This window comes from Nannobrachium achirus (assembly GCF_963921795.1).
Source record: "Nannobrachium achirus genome assembly, chromosome: 16".
NCBI lineage: Eukaryota > Metazoa > Chordata > Actinopteri > Myctophiformes > Myctophidae > Nannobrachium > Nannobrachium achirus.
The window spans coordinates 46,919,226-46,944,627 of NC_137823.1; the positions used below are offsets into that span (position 1 = coordinate 46,919,226).

A 25,402-nucleotide genomic window follows, 5' to 3' on the forward strand; every position below is an offset into this window, starting at 1 on the left:
TCTAATTCTATCTGTCCCATCCCCATCATGTGTAGGTCTAATTCCATCACCAGTTCCATCTGCATGATTTGTAGATCTAATTCTATGAATCCCATCCCCATGATTTGTTGGTCTAATTCCATCGCCAGTCCCATCCTTATGATTTGTATGTCTAATTCTATTGCTAGTTCCATCCACATGATTTGTAGATCTAATTCATGTGCTGAATCTGAAGCCGGTGGGACGAACGTTTCTCGAGATAAGTGGATTACATACATACATACATACATACATACATACTCACAGAGATTTGTCACATTTATTGTAAGCAGATGAATTATGTGAATGGGACTGTATCGAATTAGACCTACAAATCATGGGGATGGAACTGGCGATGGAATTAGACCTACACATAATTGAGATGGGACTGATGGAATTAGATCTACAAATCATAAGGATAGAACTGGTGGTGAAATTAGATCTAAAAATCATTGGGATGGATCTGATAAAATTAGATCAACAAATCATGCGGATAGAACTGGCGATGGAATTAGACCTAAACATAATTGAGATGGAACAGATAGAATTAGATCTACAAGTCATAAGGATGGGACTGGCGATGGAATTAGACCTACAAATCATGGAGATGGGACTCATAGAATTAGATTTACAAATCATTTGGATGGAACTGGCGATGGAATTAGACCTAAACATAATTGAGATGGAACAGATAGAATTAGATCTACGAATCATAAGGATGGGACTGGCGATGATATTAGACCTACAAATCATGGGGATGGGACTCATAGAAATAGATCTACAAATCATGCGGATGGAACTGGCGAAGGAATTAGATCTAAATATCATGGAGATGGGACTGGTAATGACTAATTTCATTAAAAGTCCCATCTCCATAGACATAGACATAGACACACACTGCTGCAGCAGTAACTCCATCATGGCTGCCGCTCAGGGGGAGGGGGGAAAGGGGCGGGCCCAGATAGCCCTCTATTCATAATTTATGTAGCCTATAGCAGACACTCTTGTCCAGAGATGCCATCATTGCAAGTCTTAATAATTATGAGATGCTAAGTCATAATTATGAGATGCTACCTTATAGCCCACTTATGAAATGCTATGCCTATGCCTATGCTCTAATTATGAGATGCTCTTAGTAATGATAACTAAAGTCATAATTATGAGATATTATGAGAAAGTAGCTAATTTTAAAGTTCTTACATCACATTGGCAAAATGGGCTTCTATAAGAGAGAGAAAGAGAGAGAGAGAGAGAGAGAGAGAGAGAAAGAGAGAGAGAGAGAGAGGGGGGGGGGGGGGGGGGGGTAGAGTCAGAGAGTCAGAGAGATGCTCTCAGCCAGTTGCTGCAGTGTAGAGCCGCGCATCAGTTTCCCCCTGCACCCGAGGCAAACCACTTAGGAGGATTAGGAGGAGAGTGGAATCATGGATCAGAGAAGTTTCACGGTAAAGGTAAAGCGATTTTGTTGTTTCAGTTAAAGGCACACATTTCCGTGTGTAGGCCTATATTAATTAACTAATCTATCGACATTTGACTCCATGATTAATAATCAGGATTCATTGATTATGGTGCTTGGTAATTAACTTTTTGAGCGTTGGTAAACCGCTCCTAAGAGTGGCTGTGCATGTGTCTGTAGCCACTTTTCCTCAGCGTTTTGCCATAGCAATGTGTTTTCCTCAGCGTTTTGCCATAGCAATATGTGTGTGTGTAGCCATATTACATCATATTACATCACCAATTATCTGTAGCCGCTATCACTTTTCCTCAGTGTTTTGCCATAGCAATGTGTTTTCCTCAGCGTTTTGCCATAGCAATATGTGTGTGTGTGTGTGTGTGTGTGTGTGTGTGTGTGTAGCCATATTACATCACCAATTATCTGTAGCCACTATCTGTCGCCACTTTTCCTCAGCGTTTTGCCATAGCAATGTGTTTTCCTCAGCGTTTTGCCATAGCAAGTGTGTGTGTGTGTGTGTGTGTGTGTGTGTGTGTGTGTAGCCATATTACATCACCAATTACATCCTAGACCTATCTGTAGCCACTTTTCCTCAGCGCTTTGCCATAGCAATGTGTTTTCCTCAGCGTTTTGCCATAGCAATGTGCGTGTGTGTAGCCATATTACATCACCAATTACCAATTGAAGACGTTATGCGAGCACGACCACCGCTCACTTCACATTGGGTGTGATTTTTTACATGTTTTGTAATGTCGGTTTCCCCTGGTCTGGTAGCATATATATATATGTTTTTTTATTTAAAAAGGTAGGTTCGTGATTCGTGAACCAACAAACTCCTCCTGAGATGTCCGAATTCTACAACCAAAGCCGAGCCAACTCTCGCCGCAGTGACTATGTGTGGCAATATGAATATTATGACGATGAGGACCCAGTGTCTTTTGAGGGTCTCAAAGCTCATAGATGTAAGCATGTTGACTGACTACAATATTGTTTGTTAGTTGTTCTAATGGTGTTCTCTCTCTTCTCTCTCTCTCTCTCTCCCCCTCTGTGTGTGTGTGTGTGTGTGTGTGTGTGTGTGTGTGTGTGTGTGCGCGCGCGCGCGTGCGCGCGTGTGGGTGCGCACGCGCGTGTGTGTGTGTGCGCTGCCAACTCTCCAGCATATTCTTCAGGAGACTCATTTTATTTGACCATTTTATTTTGACCGCATGTCTCCTTTTCCTCCATTTCTTGTAGTTTGCGATTGATTGTTTTAACTTTTTACTTTGATTCTGGCACACACACACAGACAAAAAGAAGAAAAAAAAACTCTCTTTCTCTCTGAGAGTTTATAGGCCTATATTATTTCTGGAGAAACGCCAGTCCCACATATACAGTGTGTAAACATACACTCCAGATACTTTTGCAATTAAATGCAAATATAAAGAGATTTTCACTTTTTTTCTTTTCTCCCTCCACACACACACACACACACACACACACACACACACACACACACACACACACACACACACACACATATCTAACATATAGGCTCTATTTGGTATGTTTAACTATTTCACATACATTAAATTAGGCTATAGGACTACTTAGGTAACCTACAGTTGCCTACATTAAATTTAAAAGGCATATATCCCTTCCTTCCCTCCTGGCAGTCTTTATTTGTATGTGATTTGTATATCAAAATCATCAAATTAACAGATGTTATATCATGTTTTTCTCTACCATTGCAGACTCGATCGTCATCGGGTTTTGGGTCGGACTTGCTGTGTTTGTCATCTTCATGTTCTTTGTTCTCACACTGCTGACAAAAACAGGAGCCCCACATCAAGAGTGAGTTTAACCATTCATTAATGTATTATGTATAACCTCTGGGGGAGGTTCTGTGGTGGTGGTGGTGGTGGTGGGGTGGGTTCAGCTTGATGAAATCCAAAGCAAACACCTTTATTTCCTTTTGATGATAATCCCTCCGTATTATCAAGCTCTCTTCTCTCTCTCTGGACAGGTAAATACTATCTCTGTAGTGTTTTGTGTGTTAAAGGGATGCCCACATGTTCCAGATGTAGACTCCCCACCCCTAAGTGCCCACTTGTCCGGGTACCCACATGTCCCTAGTGACCAGATGGTTTTGGTGCCCACCTCTCCAAGTGCCCACATGTCCCTAGTGCCCAGTTGTCCTAGTGCTCACATGTCCCTATAGCGCCAAGATGCCACCTGACCTGTTACCATCCCTGGCATGGAAGCGTCTTTTTGAGAAGAGTATTGGAGGCAGGCTGACAAGGGGAAGTGTTTACATGTTCGAATGTTTTAACATTTTGTTTGTTTTGAGCATCCGGGGGAAAAGAGCACAAGCTCTTATGACGTGTTTGAAGTGGATGAAATTGGAATCCACCCACCACAACACATACAAGGCAGCTAATGGATGCATAAGGAGAATCATTTCTTTAGTGTAATTAACAACATCTGCTCAACTCAGAAATCGGCCTAGTTACAAATGGATGGTTTGTAATGGATGAACTGCACTAAAAATTCCTCTGTTTATGTTGATGTGTCACTGAAATGTAACAATGTAGCGTGTGCCAATTAAGCTACCCATGCAGTTACATGATGAAAAAAAGAAAGAAATACTAAATTACAGCATCCTCACAAACAAAAAGTGTCTGTGTAACCATGCAACCAGTGCAATCAGTGCAATGTAATGCAATGTACTTTTACTTTTGATACTTAATACATTTTAACACCAGATGCTAAAGTACATATGAAGAGATGAGCTACTTCAACATTTGATGCAAGTGATTTCTATTACGGATGATTACTCACCAGTGCAGTACTGGTAGGTAGGTTTGGGACCCTGAGTGAGTCACTAACATTCCGAGTGAGTCACTAACATTCTCAATTCAAAATAGTGAATATTTAGAACATTTTATTCTTATCTGTTAATGGTTGATTAGTCTCGCATGGCCAGACTGTTGCCTCCGCGATTTGGTCAAATGCTCCCGGCATACAGTCTGGCAAACCAGAATAGAAATGATGAGTGCGAGATGAAGCGGAAGTGAAGCCTCCACGTCACTTCCGTTTCCGTCTCACATCGCACACATTTATCATTATATAAATAAAAATCATATAAGCATGTTTAGCTTGCTGCTTAGCAGAAATGACATTTTAAAATATATTTACTTGAACGGTAATGCCCGTTTCCATTACTCGCTGTTAGGGAGATGCTGTTCCAGACTCTATATAGCATTCAGAGATTGTGGAATAGTTGTCTGGCTACGCGAGACTAATGGTTGATTAACCATTAAGCTTCGGTTAACAATGAAAAACATTCCAAAATGGTCATCCCGGACTGCCAACCATCTAATAAAACATCTTTACATTGAATTTAACACTAGAAATTAAAAGTGTTCCAGGGGCCACAAGAAAGCGCTGCTGAGGCCGGATTTGGCCCGCGGGCCGGCAGTTGAAGGTCAACTTGCCTAAATCCTGTATTTAGCTTTTAAGGGTTTAGAAGCTAAATTATACATCAGACAGGGAAATAGAGATTGGTTGATTCAGAGAGGGCACAGTGGGACCTGGGGGATCAATTTGAGGTCAGCAGGTAATTGATTAGATTACCAAGAAATGTAAAGGGGGTAGCCTACTTGGATTCAGAAATCAGTGAAAGGGGTACTCAAGTCAAAAAGGTTGAGAAACACTGGCCTAGGGAATGAAAATTCTTGCATTCTTGATTCAACCAATGTTTATTTCTTTTCATCTGACACATTTAGAGATTAATTATTAGATCCCTCAGTGTGTTAGCCATGTAGCTACAGTTTTGCCTATTGGGCTTTCATGCCAAGTTGCCAACTCCAATATTGTTCTATTAATTCATAATGTTTGACCACATCACATGAACGCAGTCATCTGATGAGCATGAACTTGTGAGTTCAACTAACATTAGACAACAGCGCTACCTTGAAACTCTGTTTGTTGGGACAGGCTATAATAGCCTGTCCCAGACATGTGAGAGAACATTAGTCGACTGATGTCTATGGCAATGAATGTTGCGCTCCACTTCAGGCAGCAATACATCTCCCTGGAGTCTAGCACATTGAAAAGGAGATCGACACCCTTGTTCTCAACTCCACTCCGAAGTACTTTGGGTGTCCTGAAAAGAAATACATAAAAGCTATCAAAACATGTTTTTTATGAACGGCCAATGTTGGGAATTATTAAACAAGATGCAAACTGGAATAAAAAGCATACTCTTAAATGGTGTTACACTCATGCATAGGCCTACCATTTTCATGCAATCGGTCTGAAGACCACCCTCAGTCTCTTTTTCGACTATCTTCTATCCTATCCTGACAGAAACCCGGAGCCTGCCGAGAAGCGCCATCGTCTAGGTAACTGTGTGGTGGACATCAACAGCCCCCAGGAGGAAACCGACAAGGCCTTCTCCCGCCCCCTGCTGGCCGAGTCACACGCTCTTTTACATTTTTATGTCAGTGAGGAGGAACAGGCCCGGGGGCAATGTGAGTCTGGGGCCCAAGCCCCAAAGGGCCACAGACGGCTTAAAGGTATGGGTTCATATGGCAGAGAGGATATGGTTGAGGAAGGAGAGGAAGCAGGGGCCCTTCAACCTCTCCAAGGACTTACAGAGGAGACCAAATTAAACAAAGAAAGGGTCTTCGCGTCCCAATTTAACATCCCTAACTTTGTGACCTCAGACCACAGTTCTACACTGGAAGACGATGACCTACTGCTTTGTGAGCCGGCTGTCACGCTGGCCAACAACAGCCAATCCCATGCTCAGGATGGCCACGGAGCCATCAACTGATCTTAGGAGATTTATATCCTATGTGTCTCTTTTACCAAGATACCAGTACCACACTTTGTACATAAACCACAGGTACAGGATCCTTGTTCCAAAATGAGAAATGTTTCACTTGTAGAAAGTTCAAACATGTTTTTTGCACAAAGTGAGTGATTGCACAAAAATTACATTGATGTATGGCTTGATTGAATGATTGAATACTTTATAAACAGTTTGTAAAAAAAAAAAGCACAGTGGAACAGTTTCATACAAAAGGATGCTAAAACGATAAACCCCAAAAGCACTATGGCTTGTTAACATATATCTGTGTGGCACAGATACAGTATAGTATTTAGAAATATTGCGTGATGATTTTGCATTGTGAATGAACCTTGCTAATACTCCTCCAAAGTACAGTCAAAACAAAATTGGAGGTTCTTTTGAAGAGGGGTAAACTGCCAGATAAAAATCCAAAAGGTACAATATAGACTATCAAATACATTTGAAAATAGAATTATAACAATTATTGCATGATTTATTTGAGTGCTGTATTTCTTAATAGACATCACGTTGACAACATATCTACATAGGTCATAAGTTTATTTACTGTTGCAGTATTTATGAATATTAGTACTGACAGGAAATAAACTTGGATCCAAGCTGTTCCCTATACAGGAAAACAATTCCACTAGGGTCTATAACAGAATAAATATTCCAAGTATATATAAGTATTCTGTATTTTGTGAGTAACACCAATTTGATGTTCAAAGCCTATCCTTACCTCCCCTGATCTTTCTATTGTAAATACCTATCTATTTTGCATTGTGTTTTTTACAACTGTTTTTCTGATATCTTCTGCATAGTACTGTGTTCTATCTGTCTGTCATTCAATGTTAAAAACCAGTACCAGTGAACTGTACTGTGACAGAAACTGTACCTTTTCCTATGAAAACTTCTAATACATTCTTCAATCAATCAATCAATCAATGCCAAGATAATTATGCAAGGGAACATCGCTAACTTGCATTTTGACCTATCAGCAAATGATCGAACTGTATTTTGTGGACAAAAGGATGTGTTAAGAATGCCAGTACTGTACATACCGTATAAACACTGTGTATAATGCTTTTAAAACGATTTGAATTACTTAATGACAGGCGGGTCAGATCTCTGTGAATAAATCTTTGCTTTTCAATTTTCCATCCCTTTTCTAAATGACTTTGAAAAACTTGCGAGACATTCACAGATTTGATTTCTTTTTCTGTTTTAAAATGTATTCATATAATGACATGCCCAAAATTGGGATGCCAGGGTTAAAGCGGTTAATAAACGGTAGTTAAAGTTGTTGCTATACGGTAATTAAAACAGGTCCCTCAGAATTCCGGGAGGTGGTCAGCCATACAATAAACCAGTATTGCTGGATCTGTGTTTACTAACTTAAGGTATGCCATGAAGCATCTTCCATCTGCTTATGTATTCGTGAATAATCTCTTACAGTGTAAACATATTAGGCTATTTCAAGTGATGCCGGTATAATTATGCAACGGAACATTGCTAACTTGCTTAACTTGCTCAACTTAATTTTGACACGTCAGCAAATGATCGAGCTGTATTTTGTGAGATTGTGACTAACAAAAGGGATGTGTTGAGAATACCAGCGAGTCTATCAGTGTTAAAAAAAAAACACTGACAAGTCCAAATCAGTCACTTCGATGGTGATAACTATAGCCAATTTGTGTAATTTTTGGGCCAAGACAGACAATTTGTCAAACAATAATTGTATGTTCTCATGTTAAAACTAATGTTCTTTAAAGCTCAGTCATTTAGTCAAACCACGGGTCGTTTCCATAGAAATGTCTACATGGGAAGGCTATTACAATTTATTAAATTATTCTTCATGTCCAAAGACCAGCAGCTGAATATCGGCATTGGCCAAGGGTGGATTACCCTTTGGATGAGTGGTAACAGGAAAATAGAGGTGGATACTTAAACAGTGAAGTCAATTCAGGGTCAGAGGTTAAAATATGCCAATGTTTTTAAAAAAAGATTTTAACTGAGAATGAGGAGAATACGTGGTGACGCATGTGAAATATTTTCTCCTTTTCCATCGTTTTGGTCAACAGATCAGAATGAGGCTTCTTTAGAGCCAGTGCATATGCTTTATCAATGCATTCAATTGAGTGTCCTCATTGTGCAAACGTTGCTTTCATCTAATATGATTTCTCAATAAAATTCTCAGTGGTGGAACAGTTTCATGTCAAGGGTTCCTTGACATGAAACTGTTTGAGTACAGATACTCTGCACATTCTGTATGCCATAATACATTTGTTAACAAGAAATAATTAACTAGAATCCATCGCTTTCACTTGCCAATGTATGACAGTGGCTCAGGGGTAGAGTGACCGGAGCGGCCGGATGGAGAACTACAAACTATGTAAAGTGCTTTGGAATAAAGCGCTATATCATTTTAATGCACCCTTTATCATTTACCATTATAAAAAATGCCTGTCACACATGCATAACATTCCCCAAATGATAGATCAAATATAAAAGGATGTGAGGTATCGGGCATGTACTGTATATGAAGCATAGCATAGTTTCTCCAGCAGATACACAAACTAACGTTCTAAAAAATTTCACCCACTACAAAAAACAATGATCTCCCACATGACATTCTTCTCTTACAATTAAAACATAGTTTTGATTCTTTTTTTTTTTTTTTTTTTGTTAAATAACAATGTTTCGGTGCAAGCCTGAAGGGCCATCGAGTCATCTACAGTACATAATGTAAGATAACCTGGTAAAGTATGTATTATTTGTTTCTTTTAGGATTAAATAGAAGTGAAAATGATAATGTGATGGAGATACCTGTTCTTCTCCTGGATATCTGTCATACATTCAGGTAAACCCACACAGACGTCCAATGTGCACCCCTGCTCACTCACTTGCACATTATCACTCACACACATTCAATAATTCATTCATCATTATAGTGTTTACACAAACATCATTAAGGACCGCAATGGAAATAAGCTATTAGCTTTATTGTGTTTATTTTATTATTTTCAATAAAGATCTAAAAGTCGGGAATACAAAAGCCTTCTGATTTTAACCCACAACAGCCTGAGAGAAAGACAAAACAGAATGTTTCTGTGGTGCTACTGTACTGTACTGTACTGTACTGTAAGTACTGTACTGTACTGTACTGTGTACTGTACTGTACTGTACTGTACTGTACTGTACTGTAAGTGCATTCCCAGGAGAGTGTTCAACCTAACCATGTCCCAGCTATAATGACATACTAAATTAGGTTGGGTTCTGTGAAGTTCCATATTTCAGACTAAATCCTCCAATTACAGTAGCACACACACACACACACACACACACACACACACACACACACACACACGCACACACACACACACGCACACGCGCGCACACACACGCACATACGCACAGTACACGCACACACACGCGCACACACGCGCACACACACACACGCACGTGTAGCAGTAGTGGTGGCTTAGAGCCTCTGTCTGATGACCAAAAGCCTAATAACTCAGCCTAGCCAAGGCAGAATTTCCCTTTATGCTAGTGGTTAAGATGTTGGCTTTCCTCGTGGGAGACCCCGGTTCAAATCCTGTGCGTTACACAGGCGCATACGTGCCTCACACTCTATTTGTTGCTATTTGTCTATGTTGCTGCTTATTACTCTCATTGATTGATTGATTGATTGATTGATGAATTTATTAGAAAAGGTACAGTTTCATGACTCACTGGTATCACTGGTACAAGGTCAACTAAAAGGAGATCCTAGAAAGCACTATGGCTTATTTCCACAGGAACCACACTTTAAGTATCTCATATAACATTGAAAGACAGACGGATAGAACATAGTACTTTATCTAGGGTTAACATCAATTTCAAAAGCAGAAAAAGCATAACATCGAATACAAAGGCAGAAAAAAGGGGGGGTGGGAGCATGAGGGCTTAGTCTATTTACAAGTCACGGGTAGCAGCCGCCTGAAGGTGACTTTTATACCAAATTTAAGGGAGGCTAGGGATTTGCTCTCCTTTAAGGCTTGCGACCCTCCTCCTAACCCTCTTTTCACTTGACATAATATTGTAAAAACAATGACATACATGTCTCCGTATGGAAGGGGTGCATGCCTCAGTGACTCAGCTCTGGTCTTAGTACTGTTTCCAAACTGGGCTTTGACCACATTTTTCCAATGAGAGGACTGGCCTTCAATGGGTGTAATAAGTACCAACAACCACTGGGTGGAGCGATGTAGGGACACATTTTGTGTTCCAGTCATCTCACTCCACTATAATGCCTAATCTAATCACTGTTGTTACAGTAACCACTTGAACCTGGGGTCGAACATTTAGCTAAAATAGATGGTCCCATTTTCTGTGAAGATATTTGACTGGAGGGAAAAGATTATGAGGCCCTGAGGGACTCCAGTCAACTATAGAGTTTACGTTGTTAAAAGCCACATCTAATTATTGAGGTTAATAGTAACCACAAGCACAGGAACAACCAAAAGCTGTCAGAGAAAAGGTCAAAGGGAACAGGGAAAGAGGAGGGAGAGTTCCAGAGAAAGAGTTCCAGAGAGTTCCAGAGAGAGAGAGAGAGAGAGAGAGAGAGAGAGAGAGAGAGAGAGAGAGAGAGAGAGAGAGAGAGAGAGAGAGAGAGAGATGGGTGATCAATCAATGATCTGGAATCTTGTTGATGTCATTTTAAAACAAGATATACAACATACTTTGAAAGTATGTTGTACATCTTGTTTTAGAATTACACCACTTTGCATCACTGTTAGGTTCAGTCATCAGGAAAAGAACAAAACTGCAAGGATAGCTAATCAACAGAAGTGTTGCCAACATTTGTCATCATCAAAAAAGCCTGACCAACATGAAATGACCTCTGATGATTTCATTACTTGGTGATGAATTGCTCAAATGTATGAGGGGGTAAAAAAAAATATATATATATATATGGGGGAAAAAAGCTGCAATCATCATCTTCTCCCTGGTTTAATTACACATCCTGGAGATGTTGTGACACATTTCCAGCACTGACCACTTCAGACATCCCCATTCCGGTAAATCAATATGAGGCGAGATCTTCACATCAATTGCACTGCATCAGTAACAACATACATATATATGATTGATTATATGATTGATTATGATCAGGCCTATATTGCTGAATCTAAGAGACAATTAAAGTCTGGTATTACAGAAAACAAGAGCATTATCTCACCTATAGCGATACATGTTATGGACCCGATTACCCAAGGGCTGAAGTGACAGTTGCTCCTTTTGTTTGACATGAAAAGTTAGCCCTTTTAGCCCTTTTCTTTTTAAATTATCTTTGGTTTGTATACTTATTACTGTTACAGTTATTATTACTGTTCTCTGACTGTATACTACCAAAATTGTATTTATTCTTGCATGCTCTGCTTATCCATGTCCATTTGCATACTATGATAAATATTTGCAACGTATTTGATTGATTGATGGTTGTTCTCTCCCCTTTACAAACAAACAAATGTCCATCCGGATAACGAATTTGTAAAACATTATAATTTCATGTTGATAAAAGGATTTTTATAGTGTGTTTCCCTTTTAATCATTTGCATGTTGATCAAGTTGATGATTTATATGTTGACATTTATATGTTGACACCTAACATTAAGTCCAAAGACCTTAATTAAGTAGCAACTGAGTTAAGGTATTTACGATGTGGGGGTGTTTAGATAGATAGGTCTGACAGGACCTGTTATGTTGATGTGAATCTCTTTTGTCCCGAGGTGGGTTTCTCCCTTGGGGAGGGACTTATAGCCTACTGCTATGTAATACTAATGCTAGCGGTGGGGAGACATAACTTCATTGAATAAACCATGGAAGGAACACTTTTTACCCTCCTGATATCTGGCCTTGCGTCTTTTCCTTTTTAAATAATGTTTGTAATTTAAAGGTTTAATTTCCTTAGCTATCACATGTACCCTTGAAGAAAGCCACAAGCCTAAATGTTTTTGTTGTTGTTTTTTCAGCCAACGTGCCGATATGATTCAATATACTGTATATTCATCAGTAATATACGTGTGTATACTGGGCCTGTAGTTTTTTGTCTAGGTCATAAAACACGGAAGGGTCATGTAACATCCTTACTTAGGTAGCCAGTAATGAGAGTGATACAGATGGTGTCATGTTACTTCTGGGTCAGAACAAGTACCGAATACCTCAACAATGCAAGTGCACAAGGTTCTATAGCCAGGGACCTTATGACGAATTGACACATAGAATGAGGCTGCTCCAGTCCAACTTCAGTCCTACACAGTGGTACTGGAAATGATCCAGCTATAACAACAAGGATGTTAAGATGTACCACCTGTTGCTGGAGTGATGCTGTGCAGATTAGACTAAAGATTAAACTCCCTGAGAGGTTCAGAGTGCAGGAGCAAACAGAGAGATTCTATTTTTCCACCAATTTAGCCCATTCAATAGTCCAGGTGTTTTATCAAACTCAATGTATTCAATGGATTGTATGAAGGTTTTAGAAAACAACTAATTGTGATCCTACCAAATACGCTTTTAGCCATGTGTCTGTCTGTCTGTCTGTCTGTCTATCCGTCCGTCCATATATCTATTCATCCAAGAGGTTACTGACTGCCCTCTTGTCTACAAACTACTTGCAAATGACAGACACACTGTTCATATGTGTAGATTCATTTCAAATTAAACAAAGAAATTGCACATCTCATCCCCAAAACCCCTAATGTGGTATTATAAATCAGTGTAACCATTTCAAATGTATGAAATAATTGTGGCCATTTTGAATTTGCATAATTTTTCCATGGCATTATTCATTAATCATTATTGTATGTCACAGGGATACGATACAAATAAAACAGCTGTTGCAATTTGTGAGGTCAAGTAACATTGTTACTGGATTATACAATGTCAGCCTATAGTAGACCTGAATCATTCATCACACTACTACTCCCTTTGGTTCTCTTTGTCTATCTCTGTAATAAGAGTATGAGAGAGAGAGAGAGAGAAAGAGAGAGAGAGAAAGAGAGAGAGAGAGAGAGAGAGAGAGAGAGAGAGAGAGAGAGAGAGAGAGAGAGAGAGAGAGAGAGAGACCCTAAACCTGACTTCTGATGAGGTCTAATGATCTGGAATCATGTGGGTGTTATCATACTAGCACCTTTATCCAACATTCACCCATTCAGACACACAGTCAGCAAAGGCAATCATGCAAAGCATTAACCTGCTCATCAGTTAAGGGTTTGATACAGGACGATCCAGGATCGAATTGTAAACCTTCTGGCTCCCAGACAGCTACTCTACCTCCTGAGCCATTAGAAGTCTACTAACTACCTATAGCCTACTACAATAGGTGTGTCAAAAAGCTCAATAAAGAGGAATTATGTGATTCATTGCACTTGAGCAGGCAGTTAAGTCAGTACAATTGGAGTTTAGCTACAACAACTCTGTAGCCTCCAGGAGTTTCTGTACTTGAGTAGGTTGTATAACATAATTCTACTTCTTAAAGGAATAGTTTGAACTACTCCTTTCTTTAAGAGTATAATGATGTACAACTTTTTGTGACCATAGGTCGCATTTAGTATGGAAACCTGCAGATCATGTCTGTCGTGCGTCCGTCACACCTCTTGTCACGCTCCATATATGGTAAAGATCCCTGATGTCATCAATATGAAGCGAGACCATATCTGGACATATTGTTTCAGTCTCATGGGGTCTATGACGTCAGACATATATGATGTCAGTCATCTTACAGTAAGATCTTTATAGGCCGACGTCAGCAAGGGGGAGAAGACGACACCCACCTCATGGCCTCCCCTAAGTAACAAGAAATGTTGTGAAATAAAATGTCGCCAACCAATCATCAAGAACAATGATACACGAAATAAGAGAAGAGATATTGCTGTGAGTGATGCCATCTTCAAGGCCTATATAAAGTTTAAGTGGTGGCAGACTGGCAGTGTCTGTGATGGCAGGCGATGTGTGTGTGTGTGTGTGTGTGTGTGTGTGTGTGTGTGTGTGTGTGTGTGTGTGTGTGTGTGTGTGTGGAGGGCACTCAGCTTGTTGTGAGATTGTAGATCGGCTATTTTCACGGCTATTATAATTTTTTATTTACGGAATTTCATACTTTTTTTAATGTAAATTTTAATTGATTTTTTTTTTCAGAACAAAAACACATTTGAATATTATTGAGTATTATTGAGTTATTATTGAGTATTATTACTTTTTTATGTAGAACAAAATGATTTTTACTCTAGTACCTCATAAAAATTGGTCAGTGACACAAATGGGTCACTGGCCTTGATAACAAGACCAAATGTGTCAGTAGACTATTATGTTATGTTATATTTGTGAATAAGCCCACAGTTAAGGCCTAGTTCCAACTCCAAGGCACTTTGTTGTGAGAAAGAAAACACAAACAACCCACTATGTGTGAATTTTTCATGGGGTGGAGAAGACTGCAGGTTTCAGCTTCTGTAGCAGATTAATAATTCAAATAGACAGGTCATGCGGGGGGAGGGGGGCACACGAAATAGAATGACACATCAATACATTTGAGATTGTCATAACATAAATATAGCGTTATTGAGAGTATTCAAACAACTGTGGGGGGCTGGGGGGGGGAGCAGGGTGAGGGCACTGAATCCCATGTAGTTTTGTCTCTCCCGTTAGTTTTGTGTAAACAGCATGTTGCACAATAACCGCCCGCTGAGTCACCAGCTACCATAGCCAGCACCAGCAGGCTGGCTGGGTGTGCTACCTGGTCCGGTCAGATTCCTTCCACCTGTAGCTTACGCCAGCCCCAATAGTGCGATCATTAGCCTACTTTACTTCAAAGATGCGGGTCTCACGCTTCGTCAAAGACTTAATTCTTTCTCACTGAAGTGAGTCTACTAGGCCTACTCTATTACAAATAAATATTCATTAAACACCACCGCCACCTCTGTCTGTCCGACACAGGTCTGCTCTACTTACCTCAGAGAGGCGAAGGGACTGGGAGGCACTGCCTGGAGGGCTTTCAACTTTAGCTTTTTACGTGTTGCAACTTGCTGGACAAGGTTCTATAAGAGAAAGGATAACATTAGCATAATCATGGTAAGTATGTCCTTCTTGTGTTAGCCTAACCTGTTGTTTTGCATAGCCTTGTAGTCGCTGACAGCTAGAAGATCATTACAGTTAATAGACTCGGGCAGGCTTAGGGTTAATTATTATGGTAGGCACTGTTCTTGTAGTTTTCCTACTTTTTCCTCGGCATTTTGCTAATTCCAATGACTTAAACCGGTCCAATGAATGGCTAAATAAGGTCAACAACACTACAGTAACTGAATTAAGACAATTTGACACCAGCTGCTCGTGCTCACTCACAGCGATAATAAACTAATTAAAACACAACGGTTTACTTTAAAACGGTAGCGCTCCAAATGGACTTTGTTGTGAAAGCATAAACACAAAAAGTAGGCTAAAGTTTCCTAGCATTTAGCCTATTTTTCTGTGCCATCGTGTCTGTGAGCTCAAACTGTTTTTTATCTGTCGAGAAAGAGAGGAAAGTCTTACAATAGCGGGTGCACTTGATTAAAGGGTTAACGGGTTGCTTGCTCGACGCAGCATGGAAAATGTGAGTTGAGCGGCCCGCCAAATGAAAGAACGTTGAAAGCAAGCGGGCCAGACATAGCAGTTTATACCACTGCTTCCCAAACAGTGGGTCGAGACCCATTTGTGGGTCGCAGACAGATTTTTATGGGTCCCTTAACTCCCTTTGTTTTTTGTTTCCTACATTTTGTTTTTAAATTATTATTCAAAAATATTTTCAATAAACATTCCCCAAAAGCATTATTTATGTATTTATTTTGAGAATATTAAAAACGTCCCCCCCCCCAGACCCAGTAATTTCATGAAGAATTCAAAGAAAAATCTCCGAAATTCCATAAATTAGAAAACGTAATGTTTAAGAAGTAGTGAAAATAGCCGATCTACAAGCTCACAACGCAGCGCGAAGTGACATGCCGCGAGCTTGTAGATCTGCTGTTTTCACAAGCTTGGGTCCCGGCCGGGCAAACGTCTAATTTCTGATTTCTCCTTTGGGTCTTGCTCTTGAATTGACTAAAAACGTTTGGTAACCACTAACCAGTGCCACTGCATGCAGTATGAAGCCTACAAAGCCGATGCGTCATTTCCCTTGGAAAACTTTTGCTTGGATGGGACGGAGCTGTGCTTGTGCTGCCACCAGGCTGCGTGTGCGCACCGCTCTAAAACTTAACCTAACCAGACAGCCCTCATACCTTCGCTCTATTCTTCTGTATAACTGGTCTGCACTTGGATCTGACTTGGCACATTATGTGAAGTTTGTCCGTTACAGTAGGCACGCATGCATCTGCACTGTGTTGACCACAGTGCACTTTTGTCAGGGAAGGAATACTGATAGCCGTTTATAGCCTATGCTGGAGAAGACAAAAAAAACTTTTCTTCCATAGTCTAATTGAGGGTGAGTTTGTTCTTTTACTTACAGATGAATATTTTCGGGTCTTTGTTGCTGCCAATAAGGCAGAACAACTTTTTGTAGAATTGCGTCTTTTTTTGTGCTATTTTTTCTTTTCTTTTTTTGCGCAAGAGGAATGACTATGTTTTTGTTTTAATGTCTGTAGGTGTTTTTGTCTTAAACCAAAAACATGTTCACAACCTACATAAAGAGTCTGAATGATATGGTTTTTCCTACGGTAAGCATACAGGTTATTCCTGCACGCTTTTGTTAATGCTGAGAGATGCACGGCTATGCTACAACATATGCTGTATTTTCTATTTTCAGTTATCTATAATCCATGGATCATTATTGTGCACCATATGTCAAATTAGTATGTATGACTTATACGGTATGTACCGTATACGTAAACTACCTTTAACCCATGTGCTTTGATCAGCTCGGTTAAAGTGTGCTTTGAAACAATCGAAACCTCTGCATGCTTGATAAGGGCTGGTTTATAGTTCATTTTGTATGACCGTGTTGTATGACTGATTCTCAACATCTATATGTGACGCTTTGAAACACAGCCATACGCCAATATTTGAGTTATTTATATTGAGTTAATTCACTGTTCTTTCTCCAGTCCCAGAGCCCAGAGGAGCCACCGAGTCCTGGGGTCTTGGGACGTATCGGGAGCTGGTTCTCCCCGTGGCGAGGAAGGGGTCCCCAGAGCCCTGCCGGCTGCGAGGATGACTCCCCAACCAGCGAGCAGAATTCCAGGTCGGAGGGAGAAAACGAGGAGAACCAGGAGCGCGTGAGAGGCCCCCAGGCAGGGGAACAACAGGAGGAGGGGGAGGGACAAAGTTCCAAGCCCCAACAGCTCCTCGGTCTCTCCGGGGATAATTTCCCCTGCGAAGGGCAGGACGCCGCGCAGTCTGCCCACAGAGGCGGCCCACCCGTGGCCAGCAGCGAGCCAACAGAAGGAAGTCTCTCAGAGGAGGAGTTTGTGGAGGCTGTAGAGGAGAGCAACGGTCCTTCCGCGAGCTGGAGTGCCGCCTCTGGGAAGAATGCAAGTCATCTGACTCATCTGTCTTCCTCTTTAGAGCGGAGAGAGGCATGGCACTCTGACCAGGCCCACACCCAACTCCAGGCTCACGGTCAGGTTCACTCCCCGACAGGCAGGAGGATCCAGGTGTATCTGGAGGAGACCAGCGTGACTCACGGCGGGGATGACACATGCTCCGTACAGGAAGTCGTCAACTCAACGGTCAAGAACTTCCAAGTTATCTCCAAATCAACAGGTGTTGATTCACCAAAGGTCTTCCTTTCCGAGGGGTCAGAGCAGAAAAGGACAGTTCTGTGGCCTGCCTTCGGGGCACAAACCCATTACAGTGCCCTTGCGGGAGTGTCACTGAAACCGCGCGTAGACACGGGGTCAGGACCCGAACCTAAAGCCGAGGAGACAGACGCTGGCAGCATGGGGCGCAAAAATGCAGCGAGCCGGAGGAAATCCAGGAAGAACATCCAGGGAAACGGTGGGAGCAGTTCCCAGGAGAGCACGCCTTCTAAGGCCCAAACGGCCCCGGCAGTCTCACCTACAGCAGATAACCTATTGGCTGGTCCCCAGGCTGCAAAGGCAGAGACTAGCGCAAACTCCTCCTCTAAACAGGAATGCAACTCTCAGGCGTCACCTGAAGGAGGGAAAAACAAGTCTGCCTCCCCCGCCGCCGCCGGTAGTAAAGACACACCTACGGGCATGCCACTGGAAGACTTCCAGGACTCAACCTTTGTAGCCACTGTGGCTTGTGTGGTTGATGGTCAGGAGGACATGGATTATGCTGACAGCCCCTACAAGGTGGAGAGGAAGACAGAGACCCAGGAGTCCAAACGCAGGAGTGTGAAGGTGTCTCGGAGTGAGGTGAAGATTTTTTCAAAGAACTTTCTGGTGAATACTGAATCCACAGGTCCACTAACAGACGTACATGAGGACCCAAATCAGCATTTACAGTCAAGCCGAGAGAATACTAAAGAAGTCACTGAGAAGACCAAACCTGACATAAAAACACGGTAGGTGTTTGTTTTACTCCTGAAGGTGCCTGCTTTGATTCAGGAAGAGAAAGAGAATTGCCTGACTGTCTTTTGTTTATGTCTGAAACAATGAAATCCATTTTATATCAATGTCAAAAGTCAGCTGTTTTGATAAACAAATGCACCATTTCACAATTTAAAGATTAGGATTAAGATTTATTTTGTGTAGCCTATCAAAAACTATTAAAAAAAACTAAGGTTTGGGGGAAACAATGTGGTTTCACGTACTGAGGAAGGAGTGAGTGAGTCATATTGTAAACATAGCAACCCTTTTGTTTATATGAATGTAATAAAACAAAGCTCATATACTGTAATTGATAGTGCTGCTCATGACACATTCTTTGACATTCAAAGAATGTGTCACATTATCTCACATACATTCACAGACTTAAGCTTAAAAGTTTACTTTCATATAATAAGGTGTTTTTGTTGGTTATAAACATGTATTGTTGAATTAAAACATTTTATCTCCTCACATATTCAGACCACAGGACCTGAAGAAAATGGATGAAGAGTCTAAGCCAGTCATTGGAAGGATTGCTGATAAGATAAGTCTTTTTGAGCATCAGGCCTTGGGGGGTGCCAGGAGGGCCGCCCAAAGCCCCAGGAGTGTAGATGTGTCCCCAGCCCGTAAGGTCACCAACAGGCTGAAGGCAGATGTCACCAGAGACATGGGGTTGCCGGATCACAGGTCAAAATCAGCTGAACGTGATGGCAATGCCAGGTCCAGCTCTGCTCCACCTACAGAGAGACTGAAGTCAGTAAAAGAGCGCGCAAGGGACTTTTCTGAGGCATGCACATTAGAGGACAAAACAGGACATCAAAAGCCAGTAACAAAAAGAATGCCCCCAAAATCCTCCGTCATAACAGTTGGGTCAGAGTTATCAAAACAGGATGTTCAGGGTAAACCTGCTAGTAAAGAGAAAACACAAACTACAGATATGCTAAAGACATGCTCTAAACCAGCAGGACCAGATACCACGACAGTGGATAACATTCCTATTGCTAAACAACGCCAGGCTGTTTCTAAAACAAAAGTAAAAGAGGCCTCAAAAACAGAGTTACCTATGAAACATAACACTGTTGAAACAGATAGTCCATGCAAACAGCCAGAGATTAGTGCACAATCCAAGGCTCCAAATAAGACTGGCCCCCGCTCTAAGAGAAGGAAAAGTAATAAAGAGCCAACCAGCCCCATCAGTCAAAATAATGACATCAAACCAGATAGCTCAGTCAGTAAGCAGGAGAAACCTGGTGGCACTGAGGAACCAGCATCACTCGCAAAACAGCCTGTAGAGACAGTAGCATTACCCTCAGATAAATCCTTAGACAGTAAATCAAATGTGGAGAAACAGTTACCCACTGAAACCAGCCAGCAAGCATGTATTAAAGCTCTGGATGCGTCAGACAAACAGAGAAATATGCTGTGTAAAAAAGACAACATTGACAAACCAACAAAGGAGAAGGGGGTACTTAAAAAGCCCCCAGTTAACAAAGATGCCAGAGAGGATACTGCTGTTTGCAACAGTGGAACAAAGGAGCCTATTGATAGGAATCTGAATATTTTACCCCAAAAAGGGGAGAGAGCTGTGGAGCAGAGTGTCTCTGTTGTTGAAGAGAGGGAAAATGTTTCCGAGGAGAAAAGTGGAACATCGGCCCCCTCCCCCTTGCCTCTGGTACAGCCTCTTATTGAAAAGCCAGCTCCCGAGGAGTCAGGTGCACCTGCTGAATTAAATAACCAGCAGCCAAGGCAACCTGAATGTAAAACAAACGTGGAGGTAAATCAGACAGAGAAAACAGACATAAAGCAAGCGGCACAACCAGAAAGCAAAGGCACAACAATAAGAAATAAGAAAGCAAATAAAGACACTCAGAAAGCATCACAATCAGTGATGAGTGACAAAGCAAACGCAAATCAGCCTGAAGGCAAAGTGGTACAGAAAACATTGAAACCGATAAAGAATGACACAAAAACACTGGAGGCTGAGAAGAAAGACACGGAAAAGGCCTGTGAACATGGCCAACATTCTGTGAGTTTGGATAAAAATATGATTTGTGACACAGCCTCAGACAGTAGACAGGACACCCTGGAGAGTGAGAGTAGCAAGGCTGATATGAAGGGAAAAGAAGCAACAAAGCTTATTAAAGATAAGCCTGCGCCCAAACAACCAGAGTCAGTTGTACAAAGTTTGGGGAAAACAATCGGATCGTTGGACTTCACTTCTCAGACAAAGCCCAGCAGTCAGGTAGCTACAGCACAACTCGATAACTCGATTGCTAATGGCTCCCAGACAAATCACACTGTTAGCGTGATAGACGGTGATAAAGGGCTTGTCAAACAACCTCCTAATGAAGGGGCAGCTATAAAAGCTACAACAGGCCCTGGAACTGAATCCCTGCCAGTAGCGGTCACGGGGGAACCACAGCCTAAGCCTGTGTCTGTGGCAAAAACAAAGCAATCTAATGATGACTCACATACGCATGGAACTTGTGATGCTATGCAGGAATTCTCCCACTCTAGGCCTGTTGAACCTTCTATGGCGGTTGGAGGAGGCAGTGTAAAAACAGCGAATAAAGATCTGGCACTGAACTCTGCCAATGAAGTCAAAATTAACCAAATGGAGCGGAAAAAAGCACCGGTTGCAGCAGAAAAGCAAGGATTTCTTCCTTCCCCCATTCCCTCATCTACAAGCAGTGAGGGAGAAGATGTACACGTTGAGACTAAACGTTCAATTATAAATACCTTGTCCCCAGAAGTCAAATGTTCAGGGGATTTAATGGAAGCTACTGCTATGCACAAACAGCATGAGGCATCAAAAGGGGCACAGAAAATGAACACAGACAATGAGGACATGACGGAGAGGGCACAGTACTCAGCCTCTGCAGCTACCACCGCCACCACAATTACTGTGGAGAACGGGAGAAATGATAAGAAACCTGCTCTTCTGGCAAATGAACCTTCACCCATTGTAAATGGTGACATCCACTCCTTCCCACAAGGCCACAAAGTTAATGAGTCACTCCTGTGCTCATCTGCAACTGCCAAAGCACCCACTTCAACACAGACCACAAAACTGAGCTCAGACTCAGGCCAGCGTTCTTCCCGGGATAAGCTACTTTCATCACGAAGGCTAAGTGGAGGTGATTCCTCATCTCAACGAGATGCCCCCTCCAGCTGGCTAGATGTGGACTTCCCAAAACAGAAGCTCAAGTTTGCTGAGCCCAAACTGAGTTCTTCTGTCAGTGAGAGTGACCTTCTGGACGCGTCAGGTGACCTCGACGATGACGACTTCATCGAGAAAATCAAGAAACTGTGTTCTCCCTTCTCCCTGCCGCCTCGTAAACATAGCCACCTACGGCCCCCCCAGCCCTCCTTTGCCCTGCCGGCCATAAAGGAGGATCGCTTTGAAAAGACTTTTGACCCTGACGAGTTCAAGTTTGGCTTGAGGAAGAGGAAGGAATACAGCTTGGACGCGGCGTCCAACTTCTTGAGTGAGCTCCATAGCAAAAGCACTAAAGCCAGCCTGAAGCCAGCCAGAGTCAGCGTAGCGGACAGGAGCATGCTGCTGAACAGCCTGGACCTTCGCTCTAGGCTGCGGGAGATGACCACAGAAGAGGGGGAGGAGGAGGAAGAGGAGAAGAAGGAAGAGGAGAAGAAGAAGGAAGAGTCGGCGGAGGAGACGAAAGACGAGCCACTCAGGGTGAAGTCTCGCTTGGAGGGGAGCTGCATCTTCAGCAGCCTCCGGACTGCCACCTCCAGGGGGAAGAGGAATGAGGTTCATGCCCAGGCAGACACTGAAGACGTGTCACCTACCGAAGCTCCGCAGCCCAGACCTCCAGCAGTGTCCCACCCGCTGCTGCCTAGTCCTACTCATGTAGCCCCATTCCACGAGATGCTGTCCAACCAGAACCCTGCCCTGGTTGATGGCGAGGCAGCCAGGCCTGTGGTCCGTGACTCAGGCCCTCCACTTCCTTCCTTTAACGACATCAAGCTGCCGGACTATTTAGAGAAATACCTCCCCCGAGAGCCAGTGAAATCAGAGCGGAGTACAGAAAAGCAGGAACAGCTCAACACAGAGGTCAGTTTAGCCACGTATTGTTCGTGCATGTAATTATTTTTATAATAACTAGCTACATAACACTTTGGAATTTCCATCCATTTATAAGATAACTGCGATAAAATATACTAGTGCAACATGTTAGCACAATTAGCAAGGGTCTCATCATGCTAACATACAAGAATGTACTGTACATACTGTACATTGTCTGTAGCAACAGAGGAATTCCTCACACGAGACATTCCTCATAGAGACACGTTTCTCTGTCGTAAAAGCTTACTACTGTACAACACAGTAAATCAACATGTTGGGAGTAGAGAGGAAGTAATTGCTTCGTTCCTTATTTGATTGTTTCCTGTTTAGATTGTTGGAGGGATGGCGGCGTTGTCAGTCACTGGTGGCAGAGCAGACCTGAATGTTAAGCCAGGTCTTCTATTGCCTGACGGAGCACCTCCAAGCTTACTTGGCATTGGAGCAGACCAGAAAGTGAAGCCAGGTCGTCTAGTGTCTGATGGAGCAACTCCAAGCTTACTTGGTATTGGAGCAGACCAGAAAGTGAAGCCAGGTCGTCTAGTGTCTGACGGAGCACCTCCAAGCTTACTTGGCATTGGAGCAGACCAGAAAGTGAAGCCAGGTCGTCTAGTGTCTGACGGAGCAACTCCAAGCTTACTTGGTATTGGAGCAGACAAAAAGGTGACAACAGGTCTTCTAGTGTCTGATGGAGAACTTCCGAGAATGCCTGTGGTTCCTCTACCCACCCAGCCTACAACACTACCTGGACTCAAACAGCATTCGGTGGACCCACAGCGGATGCATAGAAAATATGTATGTGTGCCAGACATGTACAGTAAAGCTGTAGTATATTCGATTGTTGTGTGTGTGTGTGTGTGTGTGTGTGTGTGTGTGTGTGTGTGTGTGTGTGTGTGTGTGTGCGTGTGTGTGTGTGTGCGTGTGCGTGTGTGTGTGTGTGCGGCGTGCGTGCGTGCGTGCTTGTGTGCGTACGTTTAAATCTGTATTTGTAGGAAAGAGAAACAGTGTTTTGGCAGACTTTATTTAGCAGGATTTATTTTGTCACTAGAATATTAACACCATGAGCAAATGTAAACGTCAAACACAAAGTAGTAAACACCATCAGCTACTCTAGCACTTCAAGAATGCTTATCATGCTTAGCATTATTCAGTGGTACTGGTATAATAACTATATCTGTGTGTTTTTGCATTTCAGATAAGAGCTGTCAAAGGACTTCACAGGCGCCCTGGAAAGGTATACAGTCACATCTCTGCCCTCACAGAGAATAAAGAAAGCAATGAAAGAGGAATCTGAATGGAGAACGTATTGTTCTGCTAAAACATCTGTTTTAAATATTCTCTTCTAGGGGGTAAACAGAGTATAACAGGAAAAAGAACTGTACTGATCATCAGCTGTTCACGATTAACATGGCAGTCGAAAGCAGCCCTTGTGATACATTGCTGTGTTGTTTGTAGGACTGTCACAATCATGAAACTTTACTTGATTGATTGTCATACAAACAATTGCGATTATCTCAAATACCGGTAATTGAGATTAGGTGATTATGTAATTATGACAGACCTAGGTATTTGTGGAGAGTGCTCAAATCATATTTCGCACTGGTAGAACTTAAAGTATGCACTCTTCAGCATGCACAGATCCATTGATACTGACATGCAGGGTTTTGTTTTTTGTTTAGTTTGTTTTTTGTTTTCACTGGTAATAATTACAAACAGGGGGGAAGGAATAACTGTTAGATCCATGGCACTGGATTAGATAATACTACTTAATTCTGAAAAAGTCTATGAAATGAAAACAAAACAGTTAATTGGCTGCTCTGGGGGCCACTGGCTGGTGGTCCCCAAGGTAGCCAATTAAGAGAACAAGCATATCCTCCTTCGAATTCGTCACAGCACTCAGTGAAAGTTCTTTGTCTTGTTGTGACAGAGCAGCTAGTATCTGCTCTATTAAGTTTATTATTGCCTCCATATCTCCATGCAGATGGTGTTGTTTGAGAAAGCTCCGTTTGAAGGCCAGGCCTATGAGGTCTTCAGGGACCTGGAAGATGCAACCTCTCTCCACTTCTCCCCCCTTGTCTCTGTGAAGGTCGTCAGAGGATGGTAAGTGACATGGTCCACCCCTTGTTACAGTCACCTTTATGATAAAAGCCCTATAATTTAAAAAAAATCATCTTTATGGTTTTTGATTTTATCCCTTTCATTGTTTTATACATTTCATGAGTTCTCTTTTTTGTCTTGTGAAAGAAAATGTATGAAATCTAAGTGAGGTCATGTGTATAAATATACAAATTCATATACAGCACATAAAAGGCTGTGGTGTATACATAAAAACAAGATAGATAATCAAATACCACAATTGAAAACAACGCAATACCCGTTTGAAACTTGTGTAGACTGAAGCTACAGCTTATAATGCCTACCCTATAAGACAAACCACATTTGACTTCAAAAGG

At 42.0% G+C, this 25,402-nt stretch overlaps 3 protein-coding genes across 3 annotated transcripts in view; all 3 read left to right on the plus strand.

Annotated features, from left to right (window-relative positions):
- Positions 1-2,312: 2,312 nt before the first annotated feature.
- On the plus strand, positions 2,313-6,284 carry LOC308301079 (melanocortin-2 receptor accessory protein 2A-like; the record flags this gene model as incomplete). The annotated part of the gene is made up of 3 exons (XM_080744977.1): positions 2,313-2,430; positions 3,199-3,298; positions 5,816-6,284. The coding sequence occupies 3 exons, from the start codon at positions 2,313-2,315 to the stop codon at positions 6,282-6,284; spliced, it is 687 nt and encodes a 228-aa protein (XP_080601103.1).
- An 8,951-nt stretch (positions 6,285-15,235) lies between these two features.
- Positions 15,236-18,588, plus strand: LOC308301080 (uncharacterized protein; the record flags this gene model as incomplete). The annotated part of the gene is made up of 3 exons (XM_080744978.1): positions 15,236-15,410; positions 17,417-18,506; positions 18,551-18,588. The coding sequence occupies exons 1-3, from the start codon at positions 15,408-15,410 to the stop codon at positions 18,586-18,588; spliced, it is 1,131 nt and encodes a 376-aa protein (XP_080601104.1). The 5' UTR covers positions 15,236-15,407.
- Positions 18,578-25,402, plus strand: part of crybg1a (crystallin beta-gamma domain containing 1a) — a 28,781-nt gene continuing 21,956 nt past the window's right edge. The window contains exons 1-5 of the mRNA XM_080745255.1: positions 18,578-18,840; positions 19,346-22,940; positions 23,283-23,744; positions 24,145-24,183; positions 24,931-25,049. Of these exons, the coding sequence (XP_080601381.1) occupies positions 18,602-18,840; positions 19,346-22,940; positions 23,283-23,744; positions 24,145-24,183; positions 24,931-25,049 (4,454 nt within the window). The 5' untranslated portion in view covers positions 18,578-18,601. The remainder of the gene's footprint in view (positions 18,841-19,345; positions 22,941-23,282; positions 23,745-24,144; positions 24,184-24,930; positions 25,050-25,402) is intronic.